This window comes from Magnolia sinica, chromosome 2, assembly GCF_029962835.1.
Source record: "Magnolia sinica isolate HGM2019 chromosome 2, MsV1, whole genome shotgun sequence".
Classification (NCBI taxonomy): domain Eukaryota; kingdom Viridiplantae; phylum Streptophyta; class Magnoliopsida; order Magnoliales; family Magnoliaceae; genus Magnolia; species Magnolia sinica.
Window position 1 is genome coordinate 17,560,295 of NC_080574.1, and position 16,329 is coordinate 17,576,623.

A 16,329-nucleotide genomic window follows, 5' to 3' on the forward strand; every position below is an offset into this window, starting at 1 on the left:
TGCATCAAACAACATATGCACCATGATTTTCTATATAATGGACAAAAGTCACTCTTACCGGGATGATCTCAAGGTTGTTGTCCAGGGCCAGATAAACATTGGCCAGTGTCTGAGCTTCCACTCCCTACATCAATGTTCATATAGGAATGATCAACTAAAGCTATTTCTCACAGAATGATCAGGAAACTGTTCTCCAGCGGCAATAAAGATGCTGATGCTAGGATAACATATAAACCCAAAAAAGAGCAGATCTTGATAGTGAATGGCATTTCTCACTCTGAAATATAAACAAGGTAAAAAGATTGCACCTGAGAAGCATCTACAACAAGGAGAGCACCTTCACAAGCAGCAAGAGAACGAGAAACCTAGTCACAAAAATAGAACAGTAAGACATGAGGGCCAAAAATCAACTTTTTATGTTATCTCTATCAGTCTTTATTTTTAAAACATTATTTGGCATAAAATTTGTAAGAAGATAAGAATATGAAAAATCAGTAATGATATCCAATACAACACCATTACCAGAAGACCAACACATTCTGCAGTCATAATTCAGCAAGGTCAATAACGGATTGAAAATGATTGGCAATGAGTAGAATTATCGAGGAAATAAGAACAGTATTCAGACAATAAATTTATTATTTGTATAGAATAGTTGAAAGCCCAGACATTTAGGACATGTTTGGTTGCCTCCTAAAAGTCATTACTTTCTATTTCTGCCCGTTTCTTTATCTACACGAGGCTTGTTTGCAAGTTTGGGTGCTCCTTTTGAAAGAAAATTGGTCCTTACGAACAATAAAGAGGATGCTTTTAGCATTGGAAATAAAATAACAAGAGAGAAACTTTTAGTTCCAAAAAATTAACTGTTTTTGGGCCTCTTTTATGACTCTCGAACAATTGTTGTTCCCCTCCATCTCTCCCAGTCCGTCTCTCTCTAGCTGATGATGATGATGATGCCCAGATGATGAAAATGATGAGGATGTTGCCCGGATGATGGTGGTGGTGGTGACACCGGAATGATGATGACAATGATGATGGTGGTGATGGTGCCCAGATGGTGATGATGATGTCTATAATGTCTGGATGGTGGTGGTGGTGGCGGCGACGATGATGATGCGCAGAGGGTGATTATGATGATGATGATGATGCCTGAATGGTGATGATGATGCATGGTACTAGTGACAATACTAATGATAATGATCAGGTGGTGGTGGTGGTGATGATGCGTGGACAGTGATGACGATGTTGATGCCAAGATGGCAATGATGATGACGATGATGCCTGGATGATACAAGGTTCACCACATGTTCAGCATCCTCATCATCCTACAATATATTAATGAAATGATTTTCTCAAGATACTGACATCCAAACAACATTGTAAGAAAAGACAGGAAAAGAGACACCATCATCCAAACAGAATTGTCAGATAAAATCAGCTAATAGGAACTGATCTCCCAAAATATATGTTCCATAGATATGTTCTTCAGAAAATCATTTCAGGATTGTCATCCTAGCAGAAAAGCAAGTGGATTCTTTTGCACTTTATTTATATCAGCATTTAGTCTCTAAGATTCTCCAGCATAAGGATTGCAAGAGGGATAAGAATGAAGAAGTCGAGAATGATCTCACATACAACACTATTGCTAAAAGAGCCCGTCTTCTCCAGTCATAGTTCAGTTACTTTAGTGACAAGGTAAACAAGGTAAAGGCTAAATACTAAGAAGAACCGGTAGAAAACATAAACTTTAGTTAGAAGATGTCCATCAGCATCCCTTCAATATGTATGTGCAGCCAGATCATTCTAATCCACCCTAACTTCCTAAGCGTATCATCTAGTTTTTTCAAACCAACTTAAGAGGACCCACTAGACTATGGTATGACTAGGACAGGGGGAAAACGGAGAACACCACCGCCTTACACAACTTCCTGTTATCAAGACATCTCTTTCTTGCTTCCCTTTCTAACTACCCTTCTTTAGATAAAATAAAGACTAGGACTAGCTGAAAAATGTATGCACGCGCTAGCATGCAACAGCTTTTCAGCCAACTGACAAACATATGTGCGCTAGTGCATTTTACCAAAAATCCTTTAATGCAAAGCAGATCCCCCCTTCACCCAGTGGTATGGTTGAAACCATATAGTAGTGGTACAAGATGCTTCTTTTTAATCACAATGGCTTTGATTTTGAATCACGAATCATAGAATTAGAAAAAATGAAAAAAGGACAGTTGATAGCTCCATGAATTCTCATTTGCATAATTGCCATCTCATGGCAGGGAAAAGAACTAAGCTAATGATTTAAATTTGAGGATTAAACGATATGAATTCACATACCTCATATGAGAAGTCAACATGCCCTGGTGTATCAATCAGATTTAAGCAATATGGCTCGTTATTAAATACATAACGCATTCGAGCTGCCTACAACAAGGATCAAGAAGCAATTAGTTGATAAATTTGTTTCCGAAACATTCTTTTAGTCATTGCCAAGCTTTATAATACAGACCAGGAAATCGATAATAAATTCAATAACGATGTACACTGATTTTTTTTTCTTCTTTTTTTGAAGGAATCCTCAAGCATGATAAAAGAAAATCAACTTAAAAACCAATGTTCAAAAAAGAAAAAAGAAAATCTACTCAAAGGTGAGGCTCTAGTTAAAATTGAGGGTAAGAAGATTCCCAAAGGTTTTTTTCTTTTCCTTGGCACTACAAAATGGAGAGATCAATGAGGATGTTTCCAAAAGAATTATTTACAGCTAGATGGATAGCAATGTGCCTCTTGAGTCTTGTGTGATCATCGCATGCCTTTGAAACTTAGGAAAATTATACAAGAGAGCTATTCAACTGGCAATGCTGTATCGGTGTCGAATACAAATTTTCAGTAAATTTAATTACAAGGAAAAAGAAAATGATCAAAGCAAATGGTCTAACTCAAAAGTACATGGAACTAGATTTAGAGATAAAAGATCTTCCTGCAATACTTTATTGGACACCTAGTTTTGAGAGATCAAGAATTTCTATCGCAGAACCATCTAAGATTGTTTTGAGCAATTTTCCCCCATTCATGTGATTGGAACTTTGGAGAGAGATTCTTCACCTTCAATGCACCAGTCAAACCTCAACGTGGACAAGGGAGGAGGGTGGATGTCACGCAGGTAACCAGCAGTTGAACCTTTGCCAAGTAACCATGAGAATTCTTGTTTCAAGTCTTGATCAAGGTAGGGCATTTTACTAAGGGCGTGCAACCTTAGGACTGATTGGCGAAGAAGGATTTGTAAAGCCAGCCCCAACAGCTAGGGCATTGCTAAGATCATGATGGGTGATGGTGATGTTGTTTCTCTTCTTCCTACCTCTCTTCATCCAAACCGAAATGGCTCAAATAACCCTAAATCTCCAAATTCCCAACCAAACACATTGCTTGCATCCTCTATTAATCAGGAAAACTTTCTAGAACCAAACACTACATCCCCCATTCCTACATCCAATGTTTTCAATATCAGTATCAACGAATATATCGCACCCTCAGAATACGGAAACTTATCGGTGATCGCATGGGAAATATCGGGTGTATCGCGTAATGTTTCGCTGTTTTTGGGAAACATTGGGAAATTGGTCGAATTTTTGAATGAAACTTTAGGGGATGTTAAAAAAGACATCATTACACGTTATGAAATTAAAAGATCACAAAAAACAAGTGTACATAATAAGTTTCATTTGTATAAGGCCCTAAACTGTGTTGTCTGACAAAAGTGATGTAATTATATTCAAAATCAATTTATATCATTTATAAAACTAATAGCAGAGGAAGGTTTGACACAGGGGATGATTTTGTAAGGGTTTTTTTTTCCAGAAAACCCAAGTGTGGTTGTTGGTATCGATGTATTGACAATACTATGTTGATACATCATCAATACAATGCAATACATCGTGATAATATCGTTGATATTCAAAAGTCTTGCAACTTCTTGTTGGTTTCATATCATTGAGGTTAGAGTTGTACACGAGTCGAACCGAGTCGAGCTTGGCACGGCTCGGCTCGGCTCGGCTTGGCCAGCAGCTAACCCCAACACGAACTCAGTTCAGTCCTCGAGCCTGACTGGCCAGCTCGGCTTGATTCGGTCGGCAGCTTGGGCCAGTTCGAGCCTGTTCGACATTTTCTCAAACACATATAACGCATCTTCAATCTCTCACAGAATGCAAAACAATAACAACAGTTTACGGGTATTTCATCAAACACTCAGAGAGCAGCATAAAAAAACAAGATATGGGGTAGTCCTATAGTGTAAAGTTTTTTTTTTTAAAATTTTTAATAGTGATTTGTTTTGCATCCATTCCTTCCTCGCCACCAGTTGATTCTACGGAGAATGTACGCAGCCGAAACAACACTTCGTTGAGTCATTTCATCAAACACTTGGCGAGCGGCATTAAGATAAAAATAACCAAGTCATCGAGTCAATAGCCAATTCGATCCAAGTCAATTCGAGTTGAGGTTCAAGCTCGAGCAAACTCGAACTCGGCTCGAAATTTTTACAACCTCCAAAAACTAGCTCGACTTGGTCCGAATCCAATTTCAAGCCGAGGCGAGTCGAGTTGACCAAGCTAACTTGACTCATGTACAACTCTAGTTGAGGTGAGATATGAGATATCGATTTTTTTTAGATGAAGTGATATTATTAGGGCAGCCAAAAAGAAAGAGAACAAAACAACAAGAAAACAAAAACAACAAAAGAAAATTACAAACAAACTCCCCAGAAACAAAAACCCAAAAAAGGAGCTTAGATCGTCCACTATGAAACATACGAAAAGACTGATTAAGAACCCTGCCAGTTGAAATGGTTTGTTTACAAAAGCAACAATTGTTTCTTTCCAACCAAATAGATCACACCAGGGCAAACAAAGCTAGTCACCATCTAGAGCAACCAAAATCCCCCAAAAAAAAAAAAAAAAAACAAAAAACATAGAGTCTAAAGAAATAATCAATCAACCTAGGCATCACCTAGCAAACGCTCGCCAATCGAAGGATACCAGACCAAACCACTCTAGAGAAGCAGTGGATGAAGAGATGATCAACAGATTCCTCAACACTCATACACAACTGTCACACATTAGGGAGGATCATTGAGCGCTTTCAAAGATTATCCGTGGTGAGAATAATATCCTAATATCACAAACATTGCCCACATCTACAACAGGGGTCAATGACAAAAAACAAACCCTCATACCAGAATCCCTATATTTAGATCTATAAATCCTAGAGCTAGATTTCTCATCGTAAGTGTTTAAAAACCTAAAAAACACAACTAGAGTCAAAAGTCAATTGAATCAAAGCTTTGGTTTAGTCTTGACCATGTCTTGAATATAGATACTCGAATAAGGATTAATATTAGAAAATAGATATACTTTCAATTGTTAAAGTCAAGTCGAATCTTGGCGAGTTCCTTCGGGCTTTGTCAAGTTTTTTTTTTAATCAATCGAGTTGAGTTGACCCAAGTCTTCTTCAAGACTTTAACCAACTCGAGTTTTTGTTAACTCCTGGTGAAATCTAATAGAAAGTTTTTTAGATTTTTTAAACTATGATCAACATAAATACATCCCACATTGAGCTACTAACCTACCGATTCGGCTAAGTCAAAACACCCCCATCCAAGGAAGGAGCAAATGTTCTAAGGTCCACATACATTTCACTGGAAAGATGGCACTCAAAAGCGGGAATGATCGAACTGGTGATGAGAGAACAAACTATGGATCTCATGAAAAAAAAATATTTCTCAGTGCTGAGTTTGTTGAATTTTGTCTCAAGTCTTCAACTTAGCAGAAAACTTTTAAGGGATTTTGAGAGCCATCAACAACTCATAGTATAAATTACCTAATAAGCAATATGGCGCAATACTACCAAACCCATGAATAAAGTAGTGACCAAAAACTGAACTAATCAAGTGAGGTTATTAGGTACCTTGCTTTTGATGAAATCTAAGCTCAAGCATTGAATCATTGAGTAGTTCTAGCATTACCGTGCATATGGGCTCTTTTGTATCACGTTCTATAATTATGAGGTTTTCCATTGTATGAGCATAGGGATCCGTTGCCTTGCATGATGAAAGGTTGAAGCCATTTCCATCCCCTCATCAACTCTTTTCTTTGCTATTTCTTGTGCTCTCTCGTGTGTTTGGTTCATGTTTTCAATGTGGTGGAACCCAACAAATGCTCCATCTGATATGTTAAATTCCAAACTAGAATGAGCTTCCTTGAGTGCCAAGGAAGTCCAATCAATGGGAACCACTTGATGTCATTTATTCTTGTTGCCTACATGGTAGCAAATTAGAGCAATCATGTTCACTTTGACATCTTATTCACATATTAAGGCAGGCCAATGAATATTGCAAATTGAAAAGATTACAATAAGATAAATATTGGCATAATTTCAAGAGAATTTCCTAATCAATAAGTAAAAATTAAATTCAAAATAGTCCGTCTAATGTAGTGGAGCATTTGAAGGAGGACAAAACAATAACAATAACAAAAACAAAGGCATACCTGTAATTTAATTGTGATCCCCCTCTCTCTCTCTAGGTCCATGTTATCTAGAAACTGCTCTTTCATGTCCCTTTTGTGGACAGTTCCAGTCATTTGTAATAACTTATCTGCTAAAGTTGACTTCCCATGGTCTATGTGTGCAATAATGCAAAAATTTCTGATATTTGAAATAGGGACCTGTAGTTACACGCAAATGAAAATGATATTTTTAGATCTGTGCACCAAAAAAAAGTGAGGGATAACTTTTTCTTTTCTTTTTTGAGAATTGAGTAAGAAATAACTTTTTATTTTCTTCTTGGGATTAAGAAAAAAAGGCATTGTTGTCATACAGAATATCTATTTGTATTATCATGTTCAGGAGTGGGTGCATGTCTAGCAACAGTTAGTGAAAGGAACAAAGTATAAACGGCTGCTTGGTGCACAAGGGGATAGGTCCGAATCATCCAACTAGTGGGCCACCTCATGGACGAGGAACAACCCAAAATTGTGCCAATTAGAAGTTCGTGATTATGTGATCCGTCACCCATTTCTGAGCGGTTGAAATAGTTCACAATAATGGTTCAGGAAAACATCTACATAAATGGTTTAAAAACTCCTGGTTACTGCAATTTTTTAGCACTTGCCCATTGATGAAATGGCCTATCAATTGGTCTGTCCAGATTAACCAATATATTTGTAAATAATATCAAGCACAACCCACAGGGGTTGCAGATCTCGTGACCCAGGCTGTGTTTGGCCTACTTGAGTTTTTTTTTCTGTGAACATGTAGTTTTATTGAGCATGTATGCGACTGGTCACAATGCCAACGTATGACTCACTTTTCAGCGGTCAAATGAAACCTTGAATGAGTGATCTTGCTGTCATATGAAAGCTTGTTGAATTATCTTTCCAAGATCACTCAATTTTGATGAATAACGAGGTAGACATGGCTGATTTCATGAAGGTGTGCGAGGCCGGTTGCACAACCTAGCAGAATTGTGTCACCAGAGGGATTGTGGATTGCATGACCCAGTTCAGCCTATTTGAGTTTTTACTTTTCTTTTTAAAATACCATGAACATCCTCCCAGGGCTTTAGGAGTCGTTTGTCACATACATGGGCCGTTGTAAGCTATTGTTCACAGATCTGGACCCACAAATTGACCAGGTTGCTCAATATTGACTTTGACCTTCCAGAACTTGACTATATTTTTTTTAAGAGAGATCCACCGTTGGAATATTCATATAGCACATAACTTGATCAAACCAGGTTGCTCGATATTGACTTTGACCTTCTAGAACTTGACTATCTTTTTTTAAAAGAAATCCACCATTGGAAACTTCATATAGCACATAACTTGATCAAGCATGGTCCTTGTATTGTTGAACCATCAAAATGACCGTGTGAGCAATGCAAACTTCAGGAGGGCCTTCAGAGACTTCAACTTTGGTTGTAACTTGTTGGAGGTTAATCTAGGATGGTCCAGCAATTTTGAAGGGTCCAGATGAAGGAGTAGAGGTCTCTATTGTTAACTTGTGATTTTACCATGTGAGTCACTCCACGGTTTACGCCGTTGCATACAGTGGTTACAATGAAAGAACACCATTATTTGAAAATTAATGATAATAATAACTGCCAATAATGAGTGCAATGATCAAAAGAGGGCTGAATATTGACTGTCTTCACCATTTTCAAAATGACAAATTATTGACGGTCTGAAATTATTTTAGTATACATTTCGCCCACCTATTGAACTGACTGGCCAATCTTTTTGGGCCAGGCCACCAACACAATGGAACTCATCCCTGCCCACAAAAAAAATTTGTGGGATCCATACAATGGCCGCATGTGCCTGGGTTAAAGAAGCAGGTATCTGTGAGATTAGCAAAGGTCTGCAAGGTATTATCATCTTGTGCCATCAAATAGCTGCCAAAAAATGATGTCTGAAGCAATTCAAACAAGAATTGCTAGTCCATTATAATGAAAAATTTAAAGAAAGCATGGATTGACTGACAAGGGAAAAAACTTATGTTTCCGCAACGCAATCAAAACACCATTGTCATCGTCATCTGCGACTTATCCCAGCTAATTGGGGCCATCTACATGAATTCCATTCCGCCATTCCACTCTATCAAGTACCATATCCTCATTCCCTAGCCCTTTTAGAGCCTTCAACTTCAACGAAATTCAACAGAATCATAAGACAATTTTGCAGCGCAAAAATAGCATTTGGAATTGTGTTACCTTCGACAGACGCTGCTGGCCGACTTTGGCGGCGAATTCAGAGTCAGAGCTGTCTTTAGAGATCGCCGCCCCGGCAGTTTGGCAGAGAACGCCATACCTCCTTCGACGCCGCGAGCTTCCATTCTCGAAGCGAGTAGAAGATATCGAGCGCTTGGAGAAGCGGGTGTTGGAAAGAAGAGAGATTCTGAAAACCCTAGAATCTACGTTACGGTGATGGTGGAGAGAGTCTGCGGTTGAAATTGAAGAGAAGCGGCAGATGTTTGTAGCCATTCTCTCTTTCTTTCTTTTTTCCCTTCGGATTACAGAGAGTGAGGAGAGCGGCCAGGCCACTCTCTATCCAATTCCAACTAAAGCCTCCACGTCCGTGCGCGCGTTTTGAGCCACGTAAAAAAGGCGGGTTCGGTAATCCGTTTGGCCCCACGCGCTGAGGTTGATACGATCAGAGCCGTTCAACGGATGGGCCTTGCCGTTGAAATACAGCCGTTGCGCGTTCTTGAAAAGAGATTATTGTCTGATTGATGTGGAGAGATTTGATACTCCGGCTGTTTGTGCCACTTGATCCGCAGGTGCTCGAATTTTGTACGCTCCACATAATTTAACTTAACCGAACAAACTGTGGAATTCACTCTCACCGAGTCAAAGTCCCAATATCAGATTCTTTGAATAATCCTGACCTCTCATTCATGGACGCTTGTTGGCAGAAGTATGACCGTTGGATGTTTTCATGTGTAGACATCTGATAATTGACCACCAATGTGATGGTTAGATTACGAAATGAGTATGATTTTTTGGGTTAGGATACATCTAGGCTGAGATGTAATTTGAATTACTTGTAGAGGTTTGCTTGAATACATTCAGACCTATTTGCAGTAAGATGCATTGGAAATCTTGCGATTTGATTTTTTTGTTTTTTAATAACCCAGAATGATTTTGTGACAGGGCGAAAATATATATTCTGACTGAATAGCTCAACCCTCTGATTATAGAAAAGTTATGATGACTTTTAATGTTCAAAGCAAAAGAGCAAAAAGCCAATTAATCAGAAGGGCTGAATTACGACTTTACACGGCGTAAACAGTTTGTATCATTGAAAAATATAATAGCGGGGACTGCCAATTGCTTGGGAAAGGCTTTTGCATTGTGAGAAATCTACCCCATTCATCCATTTTTCCGGCTCATTTTAGGCAATAAGTCCTTAAAAGAGACATATCTAACATTCAAGTGGGCCACATGAGAAGAAATGAATTGAGCGACCACTGTTGAAACATTCATATAGCTATATAAATTTTGTGCCGAACTAGGTTTTTCGTGTTTTCAATTCATCACCGGAAGAATGACCTTATTTGGATGTCATATAAAAATCGAGGTGGACTCTAGGGAGGTTTCAATAGCATGCATTTCTTTTCCCACTTTTTCCTCTCATGTGGCCCACACTGGGTTCAGGATTCATCTCATTTTTGTCTAGTGTCCTAGGTTGGGCTGGTAGAATGGATGACCCGAGTAAATTTATCACGAACATCATGGACAGCCCCGCCTAGCTTCTTAGAGCAGGAACTTCCTGCGAGAGCCTTTCGCAGGCAATCCATGTCCCAATGCCGAAGTCTCAGCATGTCGTCTTACAGTGGGTCGAAATGTATTCTAGCAAGCTTCTTGGCTGTGTTCCACTTGGACAACAATGGTGAATTGAGTCATGTGTGCTGAGAATGACATAAATCACAAAACCGAAACAATCTATTCTTTAACAGTGTAGTAAAATCACACTGGTCCAAGACTCGCAATCAGTAAGAAAGAAAAAGAACAATTTAATATGAAGATTTGAAATGGAAAATGCCATTTTCCATTCAAATGATTATCGTGAAGTTGTTACAAAGAAGATAAGATAAAAACATCCATATGAGTTTCAACTTACACAACAACGGAGTATGGGAGTTGATGGAATGGCCTCAGCCCTGATATTGAGTTTTTGGGTGCTGGAAAAAAGAGATAACGAAGGATGCAATAGATGGCACTATAGCCTATCTTAAATGTAGAGAGTTTGTATATAATGAGAAGGGTACTCATTAATGCCCGTGTGGAATAGAGTTTGAAAAAGTAACAAATGAGAGAGAGAGAGGCATGTGCCAACCACAGATGTGCAAGTTGGGCCCATAGTGCAAGATGACAAAAAAGCTTCCTAACACAAAAATTACACTATGACCTCGCTAGAGAGAGAGAGAGGCATGTGCCAACCACAGATGTGCAAGTTGGGCCCATAGTGCAAGATGACAAAAAAGCTTCCTAACACAAAAATACACTATAACCTCGCTACATCGCTCTAATAAATATTAAGAAAGCTAATCGTATAAAATACACTTTAACGTTTAACACTCTCCTTTAAAGTGAATTTCTATAAATCATACAAAGCATACTTATAAGAGAATTAAATGGACATCTAGAGAGTGATTTTGTGAAGATGTCACCAATGTTGTGATTACTTTGAACCTCCAAAACTTCAATCAATCAATGGAGTACCTTTTCATGGATGAAGTAATATTAAAATTCAATGTGCTTGGTTTTTGCAGGGCAAATTAGATTTGTTGTAAGCATGAAAGCACTTTAATTGTCACTATAGATGATAATTGGTTTGTGAATTTGTGAAGAAATATCCTTGATCAACTGTCACAGCCACATACATTATTGTGCAGTAAAAGTAGCCTCGCATGCCGCGTATGTTGTAGAAAGGGACATTGAACCTTGTTTCTTGCTATACCGTGAAATACATGTCAAGCTACATGAGAGAACATAACTTGATATAGACTTACAATCATCCGTGTCGCCGCCAAAACCAGCATCCAAAAAACTGATCAAATCAAGTCCAACTCCCTTACTAAACAAATGGGTCATGTCAATAGTAGAGTTCACGTATTTTAAGATCCACTTAGCCACATCCAAATGCGGTTTATGGGGAGCTTGCATGTAGCGACTACCAAGTCTAAATGAAAATGCAATTTCGGGTATCGTAATGTTGATTGTTGAGTGTATGAGACTACACACTACTGTCCTGCTTTGATTCAAGCCAAACCTGCATACAATATTTTCCGCATACCCTTTTTTAGATATAAACATGCCATCTTTCATGGATCCCACTTTTAAGCCAAGTGATTAGGCTTGCCGAAGTATTTCATCTCAAACTGAATGAAAAGCTCTGCTTAAAGCTTTACAATTTCTTTCTCATTATTGTCCGTAACTACCATGTAGTTTGTATACAATGGATCAATCACATGCAATCTTCCCTCCCTAACAAACAAACTAGAGTTGGAATTCGAGGCGAAGTAACCACAAATTTGTAAGTAGAGTACTTGTACATGAGCTGAACCAAGTTGAGCTTGGCACAACTTGGCACAGCTCGGCCAGCAGCCAACCCCACCTTGAACTCAGGTCAACTCGGTCCTCGAGCATGATTGGCCAATTCGGCTCGGTTCAGTCAACAATTTTAATTAAGTTTGAGCATAGAAAAAAAATAAAAAAAAAGCTCGACTCGGCTCAAACCCAACTTTGATCAAAGTCAAGTCAAGTTGATCGAGTCAACCAAGCTAACTTGGTTCGTGAACAACTCTAATGTTGCATAGTTTTCCCGTTTTGGACGGGTTATATGTTTAACAGACATAAAAAGGATTGACGGTTATTTATTTGTTGGACCTTAGTCTATAGTCCAGCTTGTTAGACTCAAGACCTTGTAAAGGAAAATAAAATACCATCATTGTAAAATCCTCTTATAAGGCCAAACATGATGATTGCATGTAATTCACTTCAACCATTAGATGCCATGTTAAAACTCGGGCTCGAGGCCTAAAAGCCAAGCCCATGCTTGAATCAGATACATTAAGGGAGTGCTTGGGTCTTAAGTTAGTTAAGATGAGCTACTTATGCCTCAAGTAGCTTATCTTCGTCTATACTTATTAAGCACATATGTAGGTTGTTTACCAAGCATACTTATAAGCTTCTTTTCTCCTCTCTTCCGGTGCTTGTCTTCAGCAAATTATGAAAAGTAAAAAAGCTAAAAAACATGAACTAAAGTGATTAAGTGATTTTAAGTAAAAAAAATACTTATAATTAATTATAAACTAAACTTATTCATCTAAAATAAGTTACTTATATACTACCATAAGTAGAAAAGGTACATTATTTGGTGGTATCCAAACAAGCCTTAAGTGAAACAATTTAGTGGGATTCGGATTCTTGGATATCTCAGTTTGAGAAATAAGAGGATCAAACTATTTCTTTTGACTCTTTGTTAAATTTAATAAATGCGTCTGTACACTATTCCCAATAGTGTGGTCCACCTGCTAACGGATGGGGTTGAGCCTAACACGGTGACACACTTGATGGGTTGGGCAGACTTCATACAAACACCATAGTAGGCCTACTCAGGCTGCCGCCCATTTTCCAAAGTGATATTAAATAACTCTTCTCACATTTATTTATTAACATTAATTAATCTTTAATTTTTAAACTAGTTTGAAGTCCAACTAGCCGGACTCAGAGTCTTTTGTATAAATATATCAAATAAACGCTGTTGAGCATAGACGCAGCCCTATAATCTTTCCATCTTCTCTGTTGGTCTGATATTTATAGAGAGCCGTCCATCACAACCTAAAAACTCATAGAAACCCAGCACAACCCCTCTGAAAATGGGTCCTGCTTAGATGGCTAATTGACAGAGAGACCCTGTTTCAACATTGAGTTCACATGATTAGCACGTGTCAACGAAAATCAACGAAAATCATATTTCAAGCTTATATTCTCAGTGTGAGTGAGAAATGGACGCGGATTGCGTCCTACCCCCGCCCGACGGGCAGGGCTCTGTGGGGCCCACAGCGATGTAAGTGTTTTATCCATGCCGTTAATCGTTTTTCTCAGATCATTTTAAGATCAGATCCAAAAAATGAGGTAGGTGTAAGGATTAAGTGGACCACAAGGTGGGCATTGAACGTCCACCATTAAAAACTTCTTGGAAGCTGGAGAAGTTTCCGATCAAGCTGATATTTGTGCTTTCACTTCATCTATGTCTAGATGACCTTATTAATAGGTTGGATAGTAAAACAACATCACGGCGGCCCTTTAAAAGGTTTCAACGGTGAGTGTCATTATCAATGCAGCTTCCTATGCTGTGGTCCACTGGAGCTGTGGACCTTCTTCAATTTTCAAATCTCATGTTAAAATGATCTGAGAAAATCAATGAACGGCGTGGATAAAACTCTTACATCACGGTGGCCCCACAGACCCCTGCCCGCCCGCGGGGTAAGACGCAATCCGCGTCCGTGAGAAATGTTCCCTTTTTGTCCTTTTCTTTTGTTATTTAAGCCTGTGGTTATGCTACAGTTTTCCCCCGTCTTGTAATGACCGATTCATGTATTTTAAATTAAAGTGGGGGCCACCTGATATTGCACAAAGATGCCCACGTGCACTTGACCCATGTTTTAAAGACCACGCCATATCGGGGCTTTTGATCGAAAGGTCCTATAATTTAACGGTTGAGATCTCCCAATCTCCCATGCGATCATGTCAGCGCTATCCATGGCCGGCCCATCACACAGAGTGTTTTGGACCACTAAACCATGGAACCCACGTCCACCTAGCTAGATCATCCCCGAATCCTACAGATCTTCTCCTATCACTGTCATAGCTAGTCAAGTCTCCTGCCAATCCATCATTGTCCATCGCCAATTTAAAATGGCCCTAACTGTTAAACCTCGCACATGGCATGGTTAACCCGCAATCCAGACGGTCCAAAACACCAACTCAACTATAGATGGATCTTAAGCAAAAAGTTCATTGGGAATATGATACAAACTATCCCATTATCCCATTGAAATTTAGACCACTCGCTACTTTACATTTAACCATCCATTCAATAACCATCAAATAAATAATCACGATTTTTTGGTCTGTGTGATTTTATAGATGTGTTCCATCCACATCATGCCCCACAATTTGGATGGTCTGGATTGCCGCACATATTGTTCGAGGGAAAAAGGTGGTATGAGTATGATTCAGTGGGATAGGTGTATAGAACCTTTTGATGCACGTACTTTTATTTCGGACTCGTTGGCTCCACATTGCCTATCATATCCAACCCTCAATTAGGTCCAATGCACTCGTCTTAATTAGATCCAATGCACTCTTCATAGCCTGCCCTGAGAGACTCATACAGATCAGATGGACCAAACCATCAAGTTAGTGGCATGCAAAATGGACGTAGAAGATTATTAGCGGAAGATGGGCCCAGTCATGGATGTTTAAAACCAGTGAGTGACTGAACTTGGTGGATACTGTACTCTAGGACCCAGGACCCGCCATGATGTATGCGTTTTATATCTAAGTTGTCCATTCTTTTTTGCCACCTTACTTCATAGTATGGGTGGGAAAAAATTGAAGCATATCCAAATCTATGTGAACCACGCTAAAGGAAGCAATGGTGATTGATTGCTTATCATTAAAAGCTTCATAGGCAACAAAAATTTTGGATCAAAGTGATATTTATGTTTTCCTTTCATCTAAGTCCGTTTCGTCTTAATTATCAACGGGTTATTCAGAAAATATACATGGCCATTAGGAACGATCATGCCCTATCTATCTCATATAGGTCATGGCAGGTTTGTTTAACCAGTTGGGAAGAGCATACTACTTCTCTTGCAAGGTATGGAGCGTTTAAGTTTTTGGTAATGCCCTTCAGTTTAAGATCAAGCTGAGTTTTCCCTTCATTAAGGTTTTAGTGACTTAATCAATGAATTACACGGAGAGTAAAGATCAAGTGTGGCCCTCGAAGCTTTTGATGATAAGCATTGGATTACTACTACTTCCTTTGGCATTGTCTACCTGAGATTTGGTTCTTTCTTTTTTGTATTTTTTAAATCATTTTTTACCTTATCCTATAATGAGTTGAAAAAATGGATGAACAACTTGGATATAAAACACATAACTTTAAAGTGGTGCCAATCCATTGAACTGGGTTGTTACTTATCTTACTAACTCACATTAAATTGGATGTAGATTGCTTGGTGACTATGCTGCTATGACCTCACAGTAGACCCGCATGGCGGGATTTGATTGGGTTACTTTATGTGGTGCTGATTGAGTACTGCCTCCACTAGGACCTAGCTAGCTATTTTGAATGATAATTTTATGATATGAGCTTAAAAATGAGACAGATGGAGCCCCCTTAAGAAGCAATGGAGTTAAACTTATATGGCTGAAAACTTTGCGGGCTTTACCGTCATTTTTATTTGCCATCTAACTTATTTATAAGGTTACGTAGTTACAAATACACATGAAGAGAACATAAATATAGATTAATATAAAACTATTGTTGCCGTAATCTGTTTTTGACAATAATCTTTCAATTGTCATTGCTCACATTAATGTGGTCTACCACAGACTTCAATCTACTTCCTTTTTAACCTCATGCCCTAAGGTGTTGGGTCAAAATGGATGGACAGCAGTGTAGATAAAATATACAGATCATCGGCCTCCCAGAGCCTGGGTTAGCACCCAATCCGCTCCCACCTGCTGATGTTAGAAGTGGGCCCA

General features: G+C 38.8%; 1 protein-coding gene and 1 long non-coding RNA gene across 5 annotated transcripts in view; one reads left to right on the forward strand and one right to left on the reverse strand.

The window, feature by feature from the left end:
• The window catches only part of LOC131236473 (translation factor GUF1 homolog, chloroplastic), a 45,870-nt gene extending 36,745 nt beyond the window's left edge, over positions 1-9,125 (reverse strand). Inside the window, exons 1-5 of one of the 4 annotated variants that reach the window (XM_058233682.1) lie at positions 8,761-9,125; positions 6,539-6,715; positions 2,337-2,423; positions 309-365; positions 59-124 (exon numbers count right to left, since the gene is read on the reverse strand). In XM_058233682.1, the coding sequence (XP_058089665.1) occupies positions 59-124; positions 309-365; positions 2,337-2,423; positions 6,539-6,715; positions 8,761-9,030 (657 nt within the window). In that variant the 5' untranslated portion in view covers positions 9,031-9,125. Of the gene's footprint in view, positions 1-58; positions 125-308; positions 366-2,336; positions 2,424-6,538; positions 6,716-8,262; positions 8,652-8,760 lie in introns of those variants that run through there. The other 3 variants (XM_058233680.1, XM_058233683.1, XM_058233681.1) reach the window with 3 other exon arrangements.
• Positions 7,402-8,130, forward strand: LOC131236475 (uncharacterized). The gene is made up of 2 exons (XR_009166757.1): positions 7,402-7,683; positions 7,786-8,130. It is a non-coding gene; the product is annotated as an uncharacterized LOC131236475 (long non-coding RNA).
• Positions 9,126-16,329: the final 7,204 nt, after the last annotated feature.